The 20,003-nt window shown below is 41.8% G+C and overlaps 1 protein-coding gene across 3 annotated transcripts in view; it reads right to left on the bottom strand.

The window, feature by feature from the left end:
• znf609a (zinc finger protein 609a) overlaps positions 1–20,003 on the bottom strand; it is a 68,491-nt gene that overhangs the window by 13,929 nt on the left and 34,559 nt on the right. For 2 of the 3 annotated variants that reach the window (XM_034175682.1, XM_034175681.1), the window contains exons 4-7: positions 18,839–18,926; positions 18,426–18,449; positions 16,118–18,272; positions 15,664–16,045 (exon numbers count right to left, since the gene is read on the bottom strand). In XM_034175682.1, coding sequence (XP_034031573.1) covers positions 15,664–16,045; positions 16,118–18,272; positions 18,426–18,449; positions 18,839–18,926 — 2,649 coding nt within the window. The remainder of the gene's footprint in view (positions 1–15,663; positions 16,046–16,117; positions 18,273–18,425; positions 18,450–18,838; positions 18,927–20,003) is intronic. The other variant, XM_034175683.1, reaches the window with a different exon arrangement.

Genomic DNA, 20,003 nt, shown 5'->3' with positions numbered 1-20,003 from the left:
TGATGCACAGTGCACGGTGGACAGCCGGCCTTTGACTGTAGTCAAACATCTGTTTTCTTTTGACTTTTTCCACTGCACCTTTGGACGCACATATGTAGACACATACAATCACATAACTCACACTTTAACACTGGACGCTGTCATGATTCCTGCTTCCAGACCAACCACGTCCTCCGCAGAGGCCGGTCTGTCTTTGTTTCTGTCCCGTCTCTCTCTTGTCCCACTGAGTCTTTGTGGCTGTCTCAAGCATAGTTTGGGTTTCTGCGCTTTTCATCATCATTGTCACCATCACTGTTTGTTACGTCTGCCCAGGGCATAGGAAAATCTTCACTGTTTATTTATTTGTCTGTCTGTCAGCAGGATTACATCTAAACTACTGCACAGACTTTGATGAAATTTGAACCACAGGTAGATATTAGGGCATGTGGAAGGCTCTCAAACCCAGTAACACTGAAATTATCTCCTTTTTAAAGAAAAGCCTTTGAAGCCCCCAAATCCCCTTCATTTTGTACAACTATGGTCATAACAGTCCCTAGGTGCACAAGAATTTCACAATTTATATCTCTGTTACAGACAGTATTTTATGACGACACAATTACAGTGAGGAAAATAAGTATTTGACCCCTCCGTCAGTTTTGCAGGTTTTCCCACCTACAAAGAATGTAGAGGTCTGTATTTTTTATCGTAGGTTCACTTCAACTGTGAGAGACAAAATCTAAAAAAAAAAAAAAAATCCAGTAAATCACAATGTATGATTTTTTTTATAATTTATTTGTGTTACTGCTGCAAATAAGTATTTGAACACCTAACAACCAGCAAGAATTCTGTCTCTCACAGACCTGTTAATGTGTCTTTAAGAAGTCCTCTTATTCTGCACTCTTTACCTGTATTAATTGCACCTCTTACAACTTGTTACCTGTATAAAAGACACCTGTTCACACACTCAATCACACTCCAACCTGTCCACCATAGCCAAGACCAAAGAGCTGTCTAAGGACACCAGGGACAAAACTGTAGACCTGCACAAGGCTGGGATGGACTACAGAACAACAGGCAAGCAGCTTGGTAGAAGACAACAACTGTTATGATTATTTATTAGAAAGTGGAAGAAACACAAGATGACTGTCAGTCTTCCTCTGTCTGGGATTCCATGCAAGATCTCACTTTGTGGGGTAAGGATGATTCTGAGAAAGCTCAGAACTACACAGGAGGACCTGGTCAATGACCTGAAGAGAGCTGGGACCACAGTCACAAAAGATTACATTAGTAACACATGATGCTGTCATGGTTTAAAATCCTGCAGGGCAGCAAGGTCCCCCTGCTCAAGCCAGCACATGTCCAGGCCCATTTGAAGTTCACCAGTGACCATCTGGATGATCCAGAGGAGGCATGGGAGAAGGTCATGTGGTCAGATGAGACCAGAATAGAGCTTTTTGGAGTCAAGTCCACTTACCATGTTTAGAGGATGAGAACAACCCCAAGAAAACCATCCCAACCGTGAAGCATGGGGGTGGAAACATCATACTCTGGGGGTGCTCTTCTGCAAAGGGGACAGGACAACTGCACCGTATTGAAGGCAGGACGGATGGGGTCATGTATCAAACAACCTCCTTCCCTCAGTAAGAGAATTGAAGATGGGTCATGGCTGGATCTTCAGCATGACAATGACCCCAAACACACAGCCAGGGCAACTAAGGAGGGGCTCAGTAAAAAGCATTTCAAGGTCGTGGAGAAGCCTGGCCAGTCTCCAGACCTGAACTCAATAGAAAATCTTTGGAGGGAGCTGAAACTCCAAACCTGAAAGATCTAGAGAAGATCTGTATGGAGGAGTGGACCAAAATCCCTGCTGCAGTGTGTGAAAACTTGCTCAAGAACTACAGGAAACGTCTGACCTCTGTAATGGCAGACAAATGGCCTGTCCGATTGTTCTGTCTGAGTCATTTTCATTAGTTACTTCATCCAAACCATCAACATGTTTATTAGACCCTATTCCTACCAGGCTGCTCAAGGAAGCCCTACCATTATTTAATGCTTCGATCTTAAATATGATCAATCTATCTTTGTTAGTTGGCTATGTACCACAGGCTTTTAAGGTGGCAGTAATTAAACCATTACTTAAAAAGCCATCACTTGACCCAGCTATCTTAGCTAATTATAGGCCAATCTCCAACCTTGCTTTTCTCTCAAAAATTCTTGAAAGGGTAGTTGTAAAACAGCTAACTGATCATCTGCAGAGGAATGGTCTATTTGAAGAGTTTCAGTCAGTTTTTAGAATTCATCATAGTACAGAAACAGCATTAGTGAAGGTTACAAATGATCTTCTTATGGCCTCAGACAGTGGACTCATCTCTGTGCTTGTTCTGTTAGACCTCAGTGCTGCTTTTGATACTGTTGACCATAAAATTTTATTACAGAGATTAGAGCATGTTCATAGGTATTAAAGGCACTGCGCTGCGGTGGTTTGAACCATATTTGTCTAATAGATTACAATTTGTTCATGTAAATGGGGAATCTTCTTCACAGACTAAAGTTAATTATGGAGTTCCACAAGGTTCTGTGCTAGGACCAATTTTATTCACTTTATACATGCTTCCCTTAGGCAGTATTATTAGACGGTATTGCTTAAATTTTCATTGTTACGCAGATGATACCCAGCTTTATCTATCCATGAAGCCAGAGGACACACACCAATTAGCTAAACTGCAGGATTGTCTTACAGACATAAAGACATGGATGACCTCTAATTTCCTGCTTTTAAACTCAGATAAAACTGAAGTTATTGTACTTGGCCCCACAAATCTTAGAAACATGGTGTCTAACCAGATCCTTACTCTGGATGGCATTACCCTGACCTCTAGTAATACTGTGAGAAATCTTGGAGTCATTTTTGATCAGGATATGTCATTCAAAGCGCATATTAAACAAATATGTAGGACTGCTTTTTTGCATTTACGCAATATCTCTAAAATTAGAAAGCTCTTGTCTCAGAGTGATGCTGAAAAACTAATTCATGCATTTATTTCCTTTAGGCTGGACTATTGTAATTCATTATTATCAGGTTGTCCTAAAAGTTCCCTAAAAAGCCTTCAGTTAATTCAAAATGCTGCAGCTAGAGTACTAACGGGGACTAGAAGGAGAGAGCATATCTCACCCATATTGGCCTCTCTTCATTGGCTTCCTGTTAATTCTAGAATAGAATTTAAAATTCTTCTTCTTACTTATAAGGTTTTGAATAATCAGGTCCCATCTTATCTTAGGGACCTCGTAGTACCATATCACCCCAATAGAGCGCTTCGCTCTCAGACTGCAGGCTTACTTGTAGTTCCTAGGGTTTGTAAGAGTAGAATGGGAGGCAGAGCCTTCAGCTTTCAGGCTCCTCTCCTGTGGAACCAGCTCCCAATTCAGATCAGGGAGACAGACACCCTCTCTACTTTTAAGATCAGGCTTAAAACTTTCCTTTTTGCTAAAGCTTATAGTTAGGGCTGGATCAGGTGACCCTGAACCATCCCTTAGTTATGCTGCTATAGACTTAGACTGCTGGGGGGTTCCCATGATGCACTGTTTCTTTCTCTTTTTGCTCTGTATGCACCAGTCTGCATTTAATCATTAGTGATCGATCTCTGCTCCCCTCCACAGCATGTCTTTTTCCTGGTTCTCTCCCTCAGCCCCAACCAGTCCCAGCAGAAGACTGCCCCTCCCTGAGCCTGGTTCTGCCGGAGGTTTCTTCCTGTTAAAAGGGAGTTTTTCCTTCCCACTGTAGCCAAGTGCTTGCTCACAGGGGGTCGTTTTGATCGTTGGGGTTTTACATAATTATTGTATGGCCTTGCCTTACAATATAAAGCGCCTTGGGGCAACTGTTTGTTGTGATTTGGCGCTATATAAAAAAAAAAATTGATTGATTGATTGAAATGTTAAGCTCTGTTTTTCTAGGGGATCAAATACTTATTTCATGCAATGAAATGCAAATTAATTATTTAAAAATCATACAATGTGATTTTCTGGATTTTTTTTTTTAGATTCTGTCTCTCACAGTTGAAGTGAACCTATAATAAAAATACAGACCTCAACATTTTTTGTAGGTGGGAAAACCTGCAAAACTGACAGGGTCAAATGCTTATTTTCCCCACTGTATATTAAAACACAGGTATATTATGAATGTCTTTAAATGAAAATATAGTCAAAAATTTCAAGATGCACATAGAACCTTTACATCCCCTATTTTATTGTTCCATGCAAGTGCTATACTAAAGACTGGCCAGCAGATGTCGCCATATTAAATTGTATCAAAATGAATTTATTTTGACACATGCAATTAACAAAACATACAAAGAAAGAAAAGAGAAAATAATCCAACACCACACCCAGCAGCCAAAAGGATTTAGGCAGAAGCAAAGCTTATAGATGCCTACCCCATTAACCAAAGAAATAAAAATTGTACATATGTATATAAAAAATCTGTTATTATAGAGTTTTTCCAATATCTTAGAAAATTGTGACAATAGAGACGCAGGCTTGTAATTAGTAAAAAGATGTTTGATACCAGATTTGAAAGGTATCACTTTTGCCACTTTCATACAATTAGGAACAATTCCAGTTTGAAATGATTTATTGTAAATACAAACTAACAGTAAGTTCCTTCGGCTGCTCCCTTGTTTGCACTTGGGGTCGCCACAGCAAATCCAAGGTGGATCTGCATGTTGAATTGGCAGGTTTTACACTGGATGCCCTTCCTGACGCAACTCCACATTACATGGAGAAATGTGGCAGGGGTGGAATTTGAACCCAGAACCTTGGTACTGAAACCAAGTGCATTAACCACTTGGCCACCACCCCCGAAAATATATGCTAATGGTTTTGCAATTTCAGTAATTATTTGCTTTACTAAAGACATATGTACATCATTATAGTCTGTTGACTTTTTACTTTTACATTTACTAACTACATACATTAATAATTTCCCTTTCATCTACTGGGCCAAGAAACATTATATGCGGATTTCTGTCAATTAATTGAGAATTTTCCCATGGGCTGTGTGGAATTTCAGCTGTCGCATCTGGCCCAACATTAGTAAAAATTTATTGACACTATTCACTACTTGGCTCATGTTATATTCAACTTTGTTGTTATAAGTAAAGTGTTTAGGATAGTTATTTGATATAATACTATTCAGAATTTTCCATGTTTCCTTTATGTTGTTTTATTATCATTTAGTATTTTTTTCAAAGTACGATTTTTTACCGTTTTGCATAATAGTTGTTAATTTGTTTTTATAGTCCTTATATTTAATCTCTGCCTCTCTTGATTTACTTTTAATGAATTCTCTATATAGCATATTTTTCTTCTTACAAGCCTTTTGAAGACCTTCTGTTATCCATGGGTTAGTTTTATCTTTATTTTTACTATACTGTATAATTGGACAATTTTTGTTGTATATATTGATAAATATGTCTACAAATTCGGAATATGCAAGATTAGCATCTTTCTTTTCATATACAGAACTCCAATCATGTAAAACTAAATCATTTTTAAAGGTAGTGATAGCTTCTTCTGATTGCATTCGCTTACAGTATAGAATTTTTTCAGTACATTTTTTATTTAAATTAAGATCAGTTATTGTAAAAATTGGTAAATGGTCATTAATATCATTGATTAATAGGCCACTTAATGTTTTGTATCAATATCATTTGTAAGTATGTTATCAATGAGAGTAGCTGAATGTGAAGTTATTCTCGAAGGCCTAGTCATTTTTGGATATGTTTAAGCTGTACATGGTATTAATAAAATCCTCTGTTACTTTATGTTGATACAGATTTAAAAGATCAATGTTTATATCTCCACAAACAATTACTCGTTTATTGTATTTCTGAGAAAAAAACTCTCTATCCAATTTTGAACCTCTTCAGTTTTAGAGCCAGGAGCTCTGTATATGCAGCTAATAATTATATTTTTACGTCTCTCCATACATATTTCACTTGTAATATTTTCCAGAAGATTTTCCACAGCCACTGCCATTTGCTCTTTAATTTTGTAATTAAGATTCTTGTCAACATACAAAGCCACGCCTCCTCCCTCTATTTTGTCTATTCAAGCACTTGAATTCATAACCCTCCAACTCATAGCTTGTTTCATTAACCTCTGTAAGCCAAGTTTCAGTTATAGCAATTATACTAAAAGGTTGACAAAATTGTTTTAAATAATTTTTTATCTTCACAAAGTTTTTATATAGACTCCTCCTGTTAAAATGGATTAATGAGAGTTCCCCATCACTTTTAATGCAGTTGTACTGGTCCTCTGTGTAATACTGACAGTTACTATTTATGAGGGAAAAGAAATGATTGTCCGGATCTATCTCATATTCCAGATCCTGTATATGATGTTCAGTATCCTGAGAAGGTTGTAATTCCAAACTCATAACTCTGTATCATCCCAGTTAAACTGTCACTATTCAGAAGCACCGACGGATGGTCTGTGTGTTTATCAGTCATTGTGAAAGTTTGATCTAATTTTGTACCTGCAGTCATAACACCATCAAGTCATGTCTCAATTCAACAGGAAAACGGTCACGTATGAGAATGGCCACACCACCTCCAAACCTATTTCGATCATTCTTATAAATTGAAAGGCCTCTTATATAAATCTCTGAATTGTCTATAAAACTGCCCAGAAGGGTTTCAGAAATTGCAAGAATATCAATATTATTTGACTGCAAAAATAGAGAGAGGTCATGAATTTTATTCCTCAGACTACATATATTGATATGTGCAAGAACTAAACCTTGAGGTAGGTTGCTTATCAATCAATCAATCAATTTTATTTATATAGCGCCAAATCACAACAAACAGTTGCCCCAAGGCGCTTTATATTGTAAGGCAAGGCCATACAATAATTATGTAAAACCCCAACGGTCAAAACGACCCCCTGTGAGCAAGCACTTGGCTACAGTGGGAAGGAAAAACTCCCTTTTAACAGGAAGAAACCTCCAGCAGAACCAGGCTCAGGGAGGGGCAGTCTTCTTCTGGGACTGGTTGGGGCTGAGGGAGAGAACCAGGAAAAAGACATGCTGTGGAGGGGGGCAGAGATTGATCACTAATGATTAAATGCAGAGTGGTGTATACAGAGCAAAAAGAGAAAGAAACAGTGCATCATGGGAACCCCCCAGCAGTCTAAGTCTATAGCAGCATAACTAAGGGATGGTTCAGGGTCACCTGATCCAGCCCTAACTATAAGCTTTAGCAAAAAGGAAAGTTTTAAGCCTAATCTTAAAAGTAGAGAGGGTGTCCGTCTCCCTGATCTGAATTGGGAGCTGGTTCCACAGGAGAGGAGCCTGAAAGCTGAAGGCTCTGCCTCCCATTCTACTCTTACAAACCCTAGGAACTACAAGTAAGCCTGCAGTCTGAGAGCGAAGCGCTCTATTGGGGTGATATGGTACTACGAGGTCCCTAAGATAAGATGGGACCTGATTATTCAAAACCTTATAAGTAAGAAGAAGAATTTTAAATTCTATTCTAGAATTAACAGGAAGCCAATGAAGAGAGGCCAATATAATATGTCTGATAAGTATATCAGACATATTTATCTGGAGCTCTGACAGTTCATGAATAATCAGTGTCTTTGCCTCCTCTGAGTTTCCATTAAGTTTAATGTAAATCTTGCAAATGCTTCAAAACACTGATGCATTTCAACACAATAGCTTCATATTGATCCAGTGGCTCAAAACACTTCAGTTTCTCCGTCAGTAATAATTAGCATTAAAATGCATCAGCGTCCAGTAATTATTATCGTTTGTACACTCATGAATACTTGCTAACCAGGACATTGAATAATGTGCAACCTGTCCTTTAAACACTAACTTACTGAAGAAAGAAGCAGAGTGACTCATCTGGATCTCACACAGTGTCCAGTCCCACAGCTACCTGATGCCGGTTTTGTCTCTATCGTCTCATTTTGTTTGGCACGATTACAAAGCAAGGTTTTGTTTCTTAGTTTGACCTCTTTACAGCAATTTGTGCCCATTTATGGTAGCACTGTATAAACATATCATTGTTGTAAATAGTTTTTTTTTACAACATCTAATGTGCGCTTTCAAAACAGATTTATATCTCATGCAAAACTTTGGCAGAAATTTAAAAATGCATAAAAATGCAAAAATGTGCAGTTCTCTCACACCTTTATAAAAGAAGATCCACAGCTGCACATTTGTCTGTCGTTTCTGGGGGTTTGTGGTCGCGTTCCTTTGGTTTACTGTTTAGCAATTTCTGAGTTCCGCTTTAGTTTCTCTGCACTAGTCTGGAGTTTGGTATTTATTTATGGTTTGTTTTGCGCGATACTGACTCCAGGTTCTTTGTAGTTTAATGCTGTCGGTCTGTTTGTGGACGTGGGCCTGTCACCCAGTGGACCTCACAGTTGTCTCCTCGTTATGTATCACTATTTATAATTGCCACAGTTCTTCATTAGATGCTGGATTATTCTTGTTTCTGTTCACTGTGTTTCTTTACTCCTGTTATTCATCGTGTTTCTGACATTCCTTTCTGTGTCCCTGATGTTTTGGACTGTTCACTATCTTTTTTTTTGGACAATAAGTAATAACCCATTTTTTTCTTCACTTCCCGTCTGGTTGCCTCTCTGCATTTTGGGTTCTGTTTAACACTAACTGAAAGGAGATCTCTTTCTCCATGAGAACATGATGAAATAATTAATTGAGTCACAGACGGTTCTGCCAGTGATCCTGGATCTGGATTATCAATCAATCAATCAATCAATTTTTTTTTTTTATATAGCGCCAAATCACAACAAACAGTTGCCCCAAGGCGCTTTATATTGTAAGGCAAGGCCATACAATAATGATGTAAAACCCCAACGGTCAAAACGACCCCCTGTGGTAGGCGGTGTGCAATAGGGTTATGACAAATCTCAAATTTATTAGCCTGGGGTTAGAAATGATGAACTTTTACCTAAAACTCACAAAAATGACTTTGGTTTTGCCAGACCTTGAAAAAACCTCCTGCACCTAAGACAGTTTCATATTCCACATTAAAACACCTCGCCTCTCAAACACTGTTTCTTATAACATGTCAGTTTTACATACAATACACATGAGGAATACATGAAAATGAGTACATATAGCATTTGTCATGTTTTTAATTGTGTTTCAGATTTGTGTACAGTATTAGTGTTAATACATTTGCTGTTAAGATATTCTGTTTTGTAAGTAGCCTGAAACGTTACCTTTTTTCTGTTCAATAAAACTTTTTCTGATTGAGAGCGCCGTGGCTGTGCGGATCATTTTTGATTTTCTCATGGTGATATGCTGTTGATCCTGCACGCCTCTTCAGATGCTTGGGATGTGCGTGTCTGCATTGTATTATTTGTAAGTAGAACGAACCTCCTCCATCAACTTTACAGCTCTCTCAGCTACTATGTTGGAGCGAGGCACATCAAGCACTGATGGTTCCTTTTTTCCAGTGAGTAGAGAAGCATTTCACAGCTTTGGGACACTGAAGTTTGGATATTGATGACAGCAGGTCTTCATAATCCGTCTCTGAATAGTGTTGGTTAGAAAACCAGGCCCGCGACCATGTAGTTGCAATGAAATCACAAGTTACCCTCAGATGTTCTCGCCAATTTGGAAGAAGGAAAAATGCAATAAGTGCAAAAATTCCTTGTGAGTTCCACCTGGCACTGTGAAGTGATGGCAGCTTGATGCAAGGCCATTTTTCCTCCGTTTTGTAAAACTTGTATGTTTCACAAAGTTCAAAAAGGAATTTAAGATCATCTCTCCAGCCAAGGTTCTCGTGCTCTGGTATCACTTCTGTGCCCATGTATGCATTTTGCAAATCATCATACTGTTCCAAAATCTCATCAATAAACTCATTGCAGAGAGAACATAGAGAGGGCCGACTTCCTATATGCTGCATTGTAATTGGCTGAGCGCAGGCCGCCATTTTGAATGTGTGTAACTGGGTGTTGCTATAGACGCACAATGGCAGTCTTTGTGTCACTCTAGAGTCGTATTAGAGACAAAGGTTTCTGTTTATGTGCATTTTTCATGACCATGGATCATAACTATCATACCAGCAACATCAGAAAAACATCAAGATCTAAAGGAACTGAGTGTTCGGCTACCAATTGCACCAAGTACACTAAAACAAACAAGGAAGTGGCGTTCTACTCCTTTCCAAAGGGTATCATTAAGAAATGATTCGATCCACCAACATCAATAACCTTTTTGCTTAACGATTCCGTTATCGGTCCTTCAGAGTGGCCGTTGTTTTTGGGGATGTTTGTCAGGAAAATGATCATTTCTCTACACTGATTACAGACCCTGCAGCAGGTCTGTAATCAACTTTTCTGCAGCGCAGCTTTGCTTTGAACCTTGAACCAATTGAAGCAGTGAATCGCAGATCAAAGCAGTGCTTCAATCTAATGCTTTGCTGAGTCATTGTTTTATTTCGTTTTATCTTAATTTTCCCCCACTAAAACCCTAAAGAGCATATGTCTGTGAGTATTATTTACATTTTTTTGTTAAACCGACCTGTTATGGTTTTCTGAAACAGTTGATAGATGTATTTTATAACTTAAAAACGGGACCGATGCAGTTGTTGCAGCTGTCAGCACGTTTGTGTGCACTTTTTTCTGTATAATAATGGCTCAGCTTTTGTTGTCGTAAAAGTGTATTACAGTAGCTTGCAGTACACTCAAGAGAAGTTTTGTTTCCAAAGCGTCACTCCACTGCAGCAGCCAAGCTGCCCCAGTTACACACAATCAAAATGGCATCCAGATTACATCATTTTGTGGGAGTCGGCCCTCTCTATGCTCTCTCTGCTCGTAGTTAATGTTAGGTGACCGTGACCATATAGGAAAAAAGAAATCCAACACATGTGGCAGAACAAGATCAAGAATGTGGTGTTGGCAGCCGATGTATTGAAGTTCATTGAATCCCTTGTGTCGAAATGTTCTCTGAAGCCTGGCTACAACACCATTTTTGCGACCAGTATTGACTGCTGTTGTGTCAGAGATGATCATCTGAATACTGTTCCATGCATTGTACTCATCAAGCAGGTCCTGTAGTGGTATATCGATGTCTGCAGCAGTTCCACTGTCACAAGCCAAAATGCCAAGTTGTAATGTTCTTCTGTCATTTTTCAAGCACACAACTCGGAACTCCTTATTGTCAATTTTCTTACCATCAAAATGCAAACACAATTTCTCTTCAGAGATCAGTTCCATGAGGTGGTTCTTAACTTGTTCTGCATCTCTGATTGTTCGACGCCAGACTCCAGACTCTGATGGTGTTGGGACACTAACTCCATCTTCAGCCAGACTTTGAAGCACCTGTGACGCTTTTCTGGTTGACAAAGTGTTTAGACACCAGTTTGGCAGCAGACTTTGTTGAGTGGCATGTTCAGTTTGATCTATTTTACCTTTATTTTTTTGTTTCTTTTAATTATTGTTTATTAATATATTTTAGCAATATTTCTTTGTATATATTTTCTTGTTTATTTCTTGATACTTGTTAATTGTTTTCTTGTTATGTTCAAGGGCACAATTTAGAACTAGAAATTGGGGGGGACAAAGTGCGAGGCCCACAGGGCTGAAGCCCATAGGCCGGGGGTCTGGGGGCCGCTTTAGGCCCCAGAAGCCAACGGTTTCTAGATAAGCTCAGATGCATTCTGAGCATCCAGAACAGTAATTTTAATGTTTTGTGAAGACCATAAAGTGGACACCATTTGACTTATGCAACTTGAAACTGTGGATATAAGTACTTTATTCTGAGAATAGCCAGCACTGATTTTATTAACATCCTGGTGTAAATATGGTATCACCACATGTGTAGAACTCAAAAAGAATGAACGGTTGAGTTTTCATTAAAAAAAAAACAACTGCAATGTGGTAAAATGTATTCATAAATATGAACGAACAGGCTCTTAATAATTATTAACTATCACATACTGTATTTTTTTCCTCAAGATTTGTTTTTGCATAAGTTTGAAAAAACAACAGATCATAAGTTTAGGATAAATTAATTATCATGAATAAAATTTTCAAAGTGGCACTAATAACAACACTCATACTGAACATAATTTCACTTGCATAGACTGATTTTGGAGATCAAGCAATAATTGCAGATGGGCTTTCTGAGGTCCCAGATAGCTTTTCTGATTTCCTTTCTAACTTTCAGCATTCAGTACATTAGCATATGGTCCATTGATACGTATGTGTAGACACTAGTCCCTAGAGGCAACTATTTTTGGATTCAAATCTGGGCAAATGCAGTCTCAGAAAATTCTGAATGTGATAAACAAGAAACAGGTGTTGGAAACAAGTCAATGCTGCTAAAAATACAAACTTGCAGAAACAAAGATACTATTCTGACATGGTTTGCACATAAGACTGACACAGCATGTTTCAAGTACACACATATATGTCAGAAGGTGGGGGGGGCATACCATATTCTGTCCCCCCTGGTTGAAAAGGTGGGGGGGACATGCCCCCCCTATCCCCCACCAAATTGCGCCCATGGTTACGTTATTTTTAAATAGTATTGTGTAAACTCATGTATTTTTAAAAGTGATGTGGTGCTAGGTGCGGGAGGTTTTTTCATGATCCAATGAAATAAACTTCAAAAAAGTGATCTATGGGTAAAAGTTCATCAAATGCAACATCAGGAAAATGAAAGTTTTGAAAAACAATTGTAGTCATAACCCTAGTGTGCAAGGAGGTTCAGCAAGCGAGTCAACTAAAAGATAAATCAATAAAATGTGCTCAGTGGACGTTGTACACTGACACACACAGTAGTCCAAATTAAATGTGCAAAGTCATAAAATAACATCTGAAAACAGTCACAGAATATAAGACAGTGTGGAATAAAATGAAACACACTGACACACAGCGACCAGCTCACCTGGGGGGAAAGATAAAAAATAAATTAAATTGTTGCCTCCCGCTCCACTCGGGTCATATCCGGACTGTCAGGCTGTCCAGCATATTTGCATTCCCATTAACAGCAAGATGGCGCTGCCCTGCTGGCGACACGGTGGAGGGATCCTGCTGCACGTTTGTTTTTTTTTGGCCGTTACGTTTTTGTCACCGTTGTTTGTCTCCATCAAGTGTGCTCAACGTGCTTGTTTTTTGCTGAAAGTGATCTTTGATTTAAACTGTTTCTGCTGAGCAAGCTATCCAGGACGGAGGAGTTGGGTGCTAGTATTAGCATTGGTATGGCTAGCCTTATCCAGCCAATGCATTCAATGCCTTGCAGCGGGGCCTACTAGCTCTAACCAGCTAATCTACGTATAGCCGGCTCTGGTTGTTGGGAGGGCAGGACTGCGGAGTCACTTCAGGACTTCTGAACAATGTTCATGAGGAGCTGTTGCGATATCAGGGAGAAAGACTGGGATGTGCCAGGAGGGCGAGGAAACGGGCCGAAGAGGCGACATCAGACAGCGCATCAGGAGGACTGCTAAGCTGCTGTTGCCACAAATGCTGCTTTGCACACCTGCTCTCTGAGGAACAAGTTGGACAAGCTGCGATTACATCTCCGGGGTTGTTATGAATACCACGAGTCTGGCTTAATGGTTTTTACAGAGACTTTGTTTGGCAGTGACATTCCGGACACTTTTATATAATTGGACGGTTTTTCCCATGTCCATATGGACAGGAATGAAAAATCTGGCAAAACACGGGTGGACTATGCATTTACTTTAAAGACAGCTGGTGCTCAAATTCTGCTGTAAGAGACCAAATCTGTGACCCTGACCTGGAACTGCTCTGTTTAACTCTGAGACCACGGTACCTTCCGAGGGAGTTCACCAATATATTTGTGTGTGCTGTTTACGTCCCACCTGATGGGAACGCTACCAGAGCAGCTAACTGCTGACTGTGTTCACCGCCACCTGCAGAACAAACCTGAGGCTCCTATGCCAGTTTTGGGGAACTTCAACCACTGCAACCTGAATAAGACCCTGCCTGGATTCCATCAATATGTGAAGTGCTACACTGGGAAAGCTAAGATCCTGAATAAGTGTTAAGGGGGCTTAAATTGCCACAGTTAAACCTCCTGCCAGCAACTCTGACCATAATGTGATCCATCTGTTACCCATTTATTGGTCGGTTTAATAAACCAGAAATCTAGACTGTAAAGTTGTGGTCCAGGTGAAAAAACTTGAACTGAAAGAGTGTTTCCTATCTACAGACTGGGACATTTTCCTCAATGATACGAACATTCATTGTGCTGCTGAGTCCATAACTGTCTATATTTCCTTTTGTGTTGACTCCATTGTACCTCAGAAAACTGTTACAAGGTTTCCAAATACTAAACTGTACATCACAAGAGCTATTATGACTGTATCAGGAGGAAGAAGAATGCTTTCAAATGGGGTGACACTGGTGGAGTCAGGACACTGTGGGACTCTATCAAAGCCACGACCAAAATGGAGGCAAAAAGGAAGCCTGAGGCAAAGACAACAAATGGTAAATGGACTGCATTTATATCACGCTTTTCCATCGGCATCAGACGCTCAAAGTGCTTTACAATCATGCCTCACATTCACCCTGATGTCAGGGTGCTGCCATACAAGGTGCTCACTACACACCGGGAGCAATAGGGGATTAAAGACCTAAGATTCAAATGAGCTGAATAACTTTTATTTACAATTTGAAACATTTGAAACTGATTGCACTAAGGATTGTTGGGCTGTCCTGGAGGATGCAACATGTGATTTGAAGGACTGGATCTTGACAGACTCTGATGCTGTGGCAAAAACTTTTAAATCCATGTGCGGGGAATAAAGCAACAGGTCCAGACAAAATGTCCATTTTTCTGCTGAAAACATTTGCAGATGAGCTGCTAACGCCTGCTTGGCAGCACCTGGTTCAACTCTGCACTGACACACAGACAGGACCAGAAATCTGGAAAAAAAAAAAAAAAACCCATCAGAGTCCCAGTTCCAAAAAAGTCATGTCCTCAGGAGGACCTGTTGAACTCACCTCAAATGTTTTTAAAGCTTTAGAACGGCTTATGATAGATGCACTTTGAACTGACGTGGAGTTATTTTAGACAGGTACCAGTTTGCTTATGACAGGAAACGCAGCAACAGTGATGCTACAACAACTCTGCTGCGTCTCACATGACAGCACCTGGAAAAACCCGCTACACATGCTAGGATGCTGCTCAGTGATATCAGCTCTGCTTTTAACTCTATTCAGCCACTCCTTCTTAGGATGTTGGCACAAATGAAAGTTAACCCTTAATCAGGTGGTATCACTCGTTCCTGACAAACAGACCACAGCAAGTAAAAATAAAAGGAACACTTCCAGATATGGTGGTGAGCTGTACGGGAGCCCCCAGGGGAACCGTGATTCACTGCTTGAGAACCCACTCAAAACAACGAAAAAATAAATCAATAAACTGCTGCGTGCTATCATGTTTACTCGGTATAATCAAAATCATATCATTCATAGTGTCTCGTGTTTGTAGCACCCACCCAAAATAACCCCAACAGTTCATCCATTCACTTACAGGCTGTGAAAACACTGCTTCCAGAAAACAAATAGGTGAATGAATGAATATTTTCTTTTAACCCTCTGAATTAAATCTGTCTACAGGCGAAAGCTGTGTCCCTGTCCTCAAGTGTCTGAGACCACACGGTGTCCCACTCATCTTCTTACCTGGATAGTTGTGCATCATGACAGAGGGCACGCCCCGGTAGCCGGGGTGGCTGGGGTCGTAACCCTGGCTGTAGGCGTAGGTGCTGTGCATGTAGGGCATGTACCCCTGGTGCTGAGCCAGAGGGGAAGAAAACTGCACGTGGGGGGGGCGTGCCTCTTTGACTCCTCCGCGGTGCTCTTCTAAAGACACTTGAGTCCTGCCCTCCATCCCTTCCTTCGCCTCCTCTTTCTGTAGGCCATCTTTCATCCGCGGCCTCTCCTCCTTGGCTTTTCTCTCTCGCTCCTTCTCCCTTTCATCCTTCCATTTGTCCTCCTCCTGAGGTTTTAGAGCTTCTGGGTATTTGTTGGGATAGACATACGGCCAGAGGCGCGAGTCAGGCTCCTGAGGGGCAGAGGACAAGTTAGACCGAACAGAACATTAACAGAATATTTTGAGCAGTGAAGGTGCAGTTACCTGTCTGTACCACATTGTGGTTTCTATACCCGATGGCCTGCTGGACTCCAGCCCTGACTTGACCTCCTCCTTCCCATGGTGCCCTGCCTCACCGAGCTTCATCTTTAGACCCTCGGACTGGAGGGCTGGGATCTTGGCATCTTCTCCCTTCGACATGATGACTGATTTGGCCTGCTCTGATGATACTGGCAGGTCTTTGGGCCTGCCTGTGTTCGGGCCCCCCTTACCGCTGAGGTCAGTCAGGCTCGGGGCTCTGCACAGGGTCGGGGGCACGGAGGCTTTCTGTTTCCAATCCTCTTTCCCACAAACCTCCCGGTCCTTGCCTTCAACCTTCTTTTCCATATGTCGCTGCCTTTCCTCGTACTGCTGGCGGTAGGCGGGACTAGTTGCCAGTAGGTGGGCATGGTAGGCCTGATCAGGTGGATAGGAATAAGGGGGGATGTAATACTGGTTGTAATACAGCGGCTGTGTGAACATGTTGGAGCGCTGCTGGATGACTGAGGGCTGGTGAGGTCCTGGCTCCACCTTTCTCTCCTCTTGAGGCTCTGCTCTTAATTTGCCTTCGTCCCCCACCTCTTGCTCCTCCTCTTTCTTCACCTTCCCCTGTGCTCCTTCGACATGAGGAGGTGCCACCGGTGCAGTTCCTGGACTGGGGTTTGTGTAGTTTGGAGAGTAATAGGAGTCATAGGTGGGGTAGTAGGATGACTCCTTACTGGGTGCCTGCGTTGGGAACAGTGCTTTCTTTGCACCGGAGCTCGGGTCTGGCTCCGACTTTATGGCCCTCAGGCCTTCCGCCTTCCCCTCCCCGTCTTCCCCGGCATCAGAAATGTCAGAGTAGGCAGGGCTGCTAGTTTTGACAGATGTGTTGTCAGCTCCATTTTGATTGACGTGCAATTGGGGAGCAAGGCCCGCCTCCATCCTGCTGGCTACACCAATTGATGGGCTGGGCGCATTGTCTGAGAAACTGTACACCTTGTCTGCCTCTGCCTTAATGCTGGCCAGTCGATTCTGATGAGCTTCCATGGAGCCATTGAGCAAAGTGTCTGATGTATCTGAATATGGGCTCTTTCCTTCCTCTGGCCTTCCGCTCTTACCCATCGCCTTTGGACTATCCCCCTCCCTCCCTCCATCCTTTTTTTTCTTGTCTTTCTTCTTCTTGTCCTTGGCAAGAGCAGGACTGGTAGGAGGATCAACCAGTGACAAAGGTTTAGGTTGGATGCTCTTCACCTGGGGGCTCTTAGGAAGGGATTGTACTACTGATCCCAGTACAGGAGAGGATGACTGGAGGGCATAGGATGACGGGGCACCAGGACTAGTGGAAACTCCTAGTCGGGCTGTTTTCAGGCCTTTCTGGTTCAGTTTGTCAGGCTTGCCACCTGCTACCATTTTCTTGGCCTTTCTATCATCCATTCCATCATTGCTAGCCTCATCGGTCAAACATGCTACCTCCTCTCCACCATCTGTCCCCTCTGGCTCAGTTTCCCCAGGTTTTTTCTTCACCTGTTTTGAGATCACCTTCCCCGATGACGGGGAGGGGACATCAAAGCCACGGCCCTTCGGTGTAGCAGATCGGGCCGGTGAAATGGCAGCACCGTTGCAGGAAAAGTCAGGATGAAGGGCAGGATCATCCCCATATTCACTGTCTCCATCTTGATCCAATCGGATATCGTGGTCATTGTGAGCCCGGGCCTGGTGGTACTTCAGCCCATTAATGTGCTTGTACTTCTTGTTGCAGTTGGGGTGTGGGCAATCTATAAGCACAGGGGAGGGGCAGGTGCGGTCGAGCTGTGGAGGTGGCAGAGGGTCACTTTTACTTCGGGGAAGGTGAGCTGCTGCACCAGTGGAGTTGGTTCTAATGCGTTTGGAACCCTTTGTGTCCTCAGAACTGGATGTGGGCTCCATATCAGAGGCTGGCTTGGTCTTTCTCTTTGCAGAGGATGGACTGGCCTTCACGTCCTCTGTGCTGCCAGTCGTCTGGCTGCCACGCCGGCCTTTGTTGCTCGCAGCAGCCCCTCGTGTCTTGCTGTTGCTGCTGCCTTTGTTGTCTGAGGAGTTACTGTTGTCGTTCAGCGGCATGGTGCTGCTGGGACGCATTCTCTTCCCTCTGCCACGGCCACTACGCATCTCCACATCACTGGTGGGAGAATCACAGAACCTGAAAATGTATGCTGTGTTAGCCACAAAGCGAAGGAGCTTGAGGTGGAGGAGATGACAACAGTTACACAAAGACCTTTCTTCAAATAAAACAAGGTGGTGATCGTCTAAAAATGATAGTCTGAGTGTGGAAAGTATCAGAAGATCAGTGTACCTTCTGTTCATTGGACTTCCAACTCTGAAACAAAAACATACAACTTTCATTACACTCGGTGAACAACATTGAATGTCTACTGTTTTCTCTTTTACGTGATGTCACTCAGTGATTATTTCAACTATGAAAACAACTTCAACAGGTTGTATGAATGCACATTTTCCAACCGACAGCGCTGATCCCTGGAATCTGGATGACGTCTAATTCATGTCACAGTTCAAGCTTTAGAGCTACAGACATGATGCGATACAACACTTTTAAAAACATCTGATTTATAACATCCAATGAACTGAAAGTGCACAGACCCAGAACATACTGTGGTGGGATTTGACTCCCCTCACAGTGTTGTGGGTAAAGTTGTTAGTTGCGGTTAAGTCTAATCAGAAGGAAGATGCCGTGTGTGGTTTGTTTACCGTGGTGGGGCCCAGTCGTGCCGCGTGCAGTCAAGCAGGGTCCCAACGTACGTTTTGTTCCTCCAGGTTACGTTGACGACCAACATTCCTGCACACGACAAGACCATTAAACTCTGGATGTAAATGTCATCATCACACAACTAACTAGTCAATTACACGACAACATGAAGAAACAAATGTTTTCATAAAATGTCAAAATCAAGACATGAAACTGGAGGTACAAAATACTGCAACCAGTGGAACTGTAACACTGGGTATCAGGAAACCAGGTCCAGCATGCTGCTGCTGCTGCAGGAAACACATTTCTGTTTATTTCTTTTTATAAATGTGGTTTGTGTCTCCACTGGAGGCTGATGTGCTGACTGCAGCCAGCAGAGGTTTACTAAAACTCTAACTAACACAAAAGGAGGAGACAGCGTAGGTCTCTCACCTTTACTCCACCTTAAAACAGCAACAACAACAACAAAAAGTATGTGAGTGCTGGCAGAGGAAAGAGCAAGGGTCCGTATCCACGAAGCAGCTTCAGGCTAAAAACTAGCAACGTTATTCTAAGAAACATCTCAGAATTCCTCAAATTCTTAGACATTTCTTAGAATTTTCTCTCGGTAAGACGAAAGTTGTTCACAAAAGCACCTTAGGCCTTAAGAGAGCTCCTAAGGCGCCAAACTGGTAAGAGGAGGGAGGAGGACTTTTAAGAAGCCTAAGAGTGTCTTAAACAGAGAAGACAGAGAGGAAGCAGAGACATTCTCTGTATGTATGATGACAGTGAGTCAGTAACACACTACCAGCTCCATCTACATCATTATTTTATGTTAATTTACTGTCTTAATGTATTTATAAGTTGTTTAGGTTCTTCTTATTATATACACACTGTTTATGTGTGTTGTCCATTCAGCTGCTCCCTTTTTGTTCGGGGTCGCCACAGCGGATAGAGCCAGATCCGCACTGGTATTTGGCACAAGTTTTACACCGGATGCCCTTCCTGATGCAACTCCAGTTTTACCCGGAGAAAGAGGTCCAAAGAGGTCTCCCATCCAAGTACTAACCAGGTCCCTCACTGCTTAGCTTCTGAGATCTGACGGGATCAGACTGACACAAAGCAGACTGGCTGCATTGTGAATTTATTATTACTTCTATTTTGACATTTGATTTTTAAATGGACCAG

This window comes from Thalassophryne amazonica, chromosome 8, assembly GCF_902500255.1.
Source record: "Thalassophryne amazonica chromosome 8, fThaAma1.1, whole genome shotgun sequence".
Taxonomy (NCBI): domain Eukaryota; kingdom Metazoa; phylum Chordata; class Actinopteri; order Batrachoidiformes; family Batrachoididae; genus Thalassophryne; species Thalassophryne amazonica.
The sequence above is the reverse complement of the archived record's forward strand: the minus strand, read 5'-3'. Positions and strand labels throughout refer to the sequence as shown.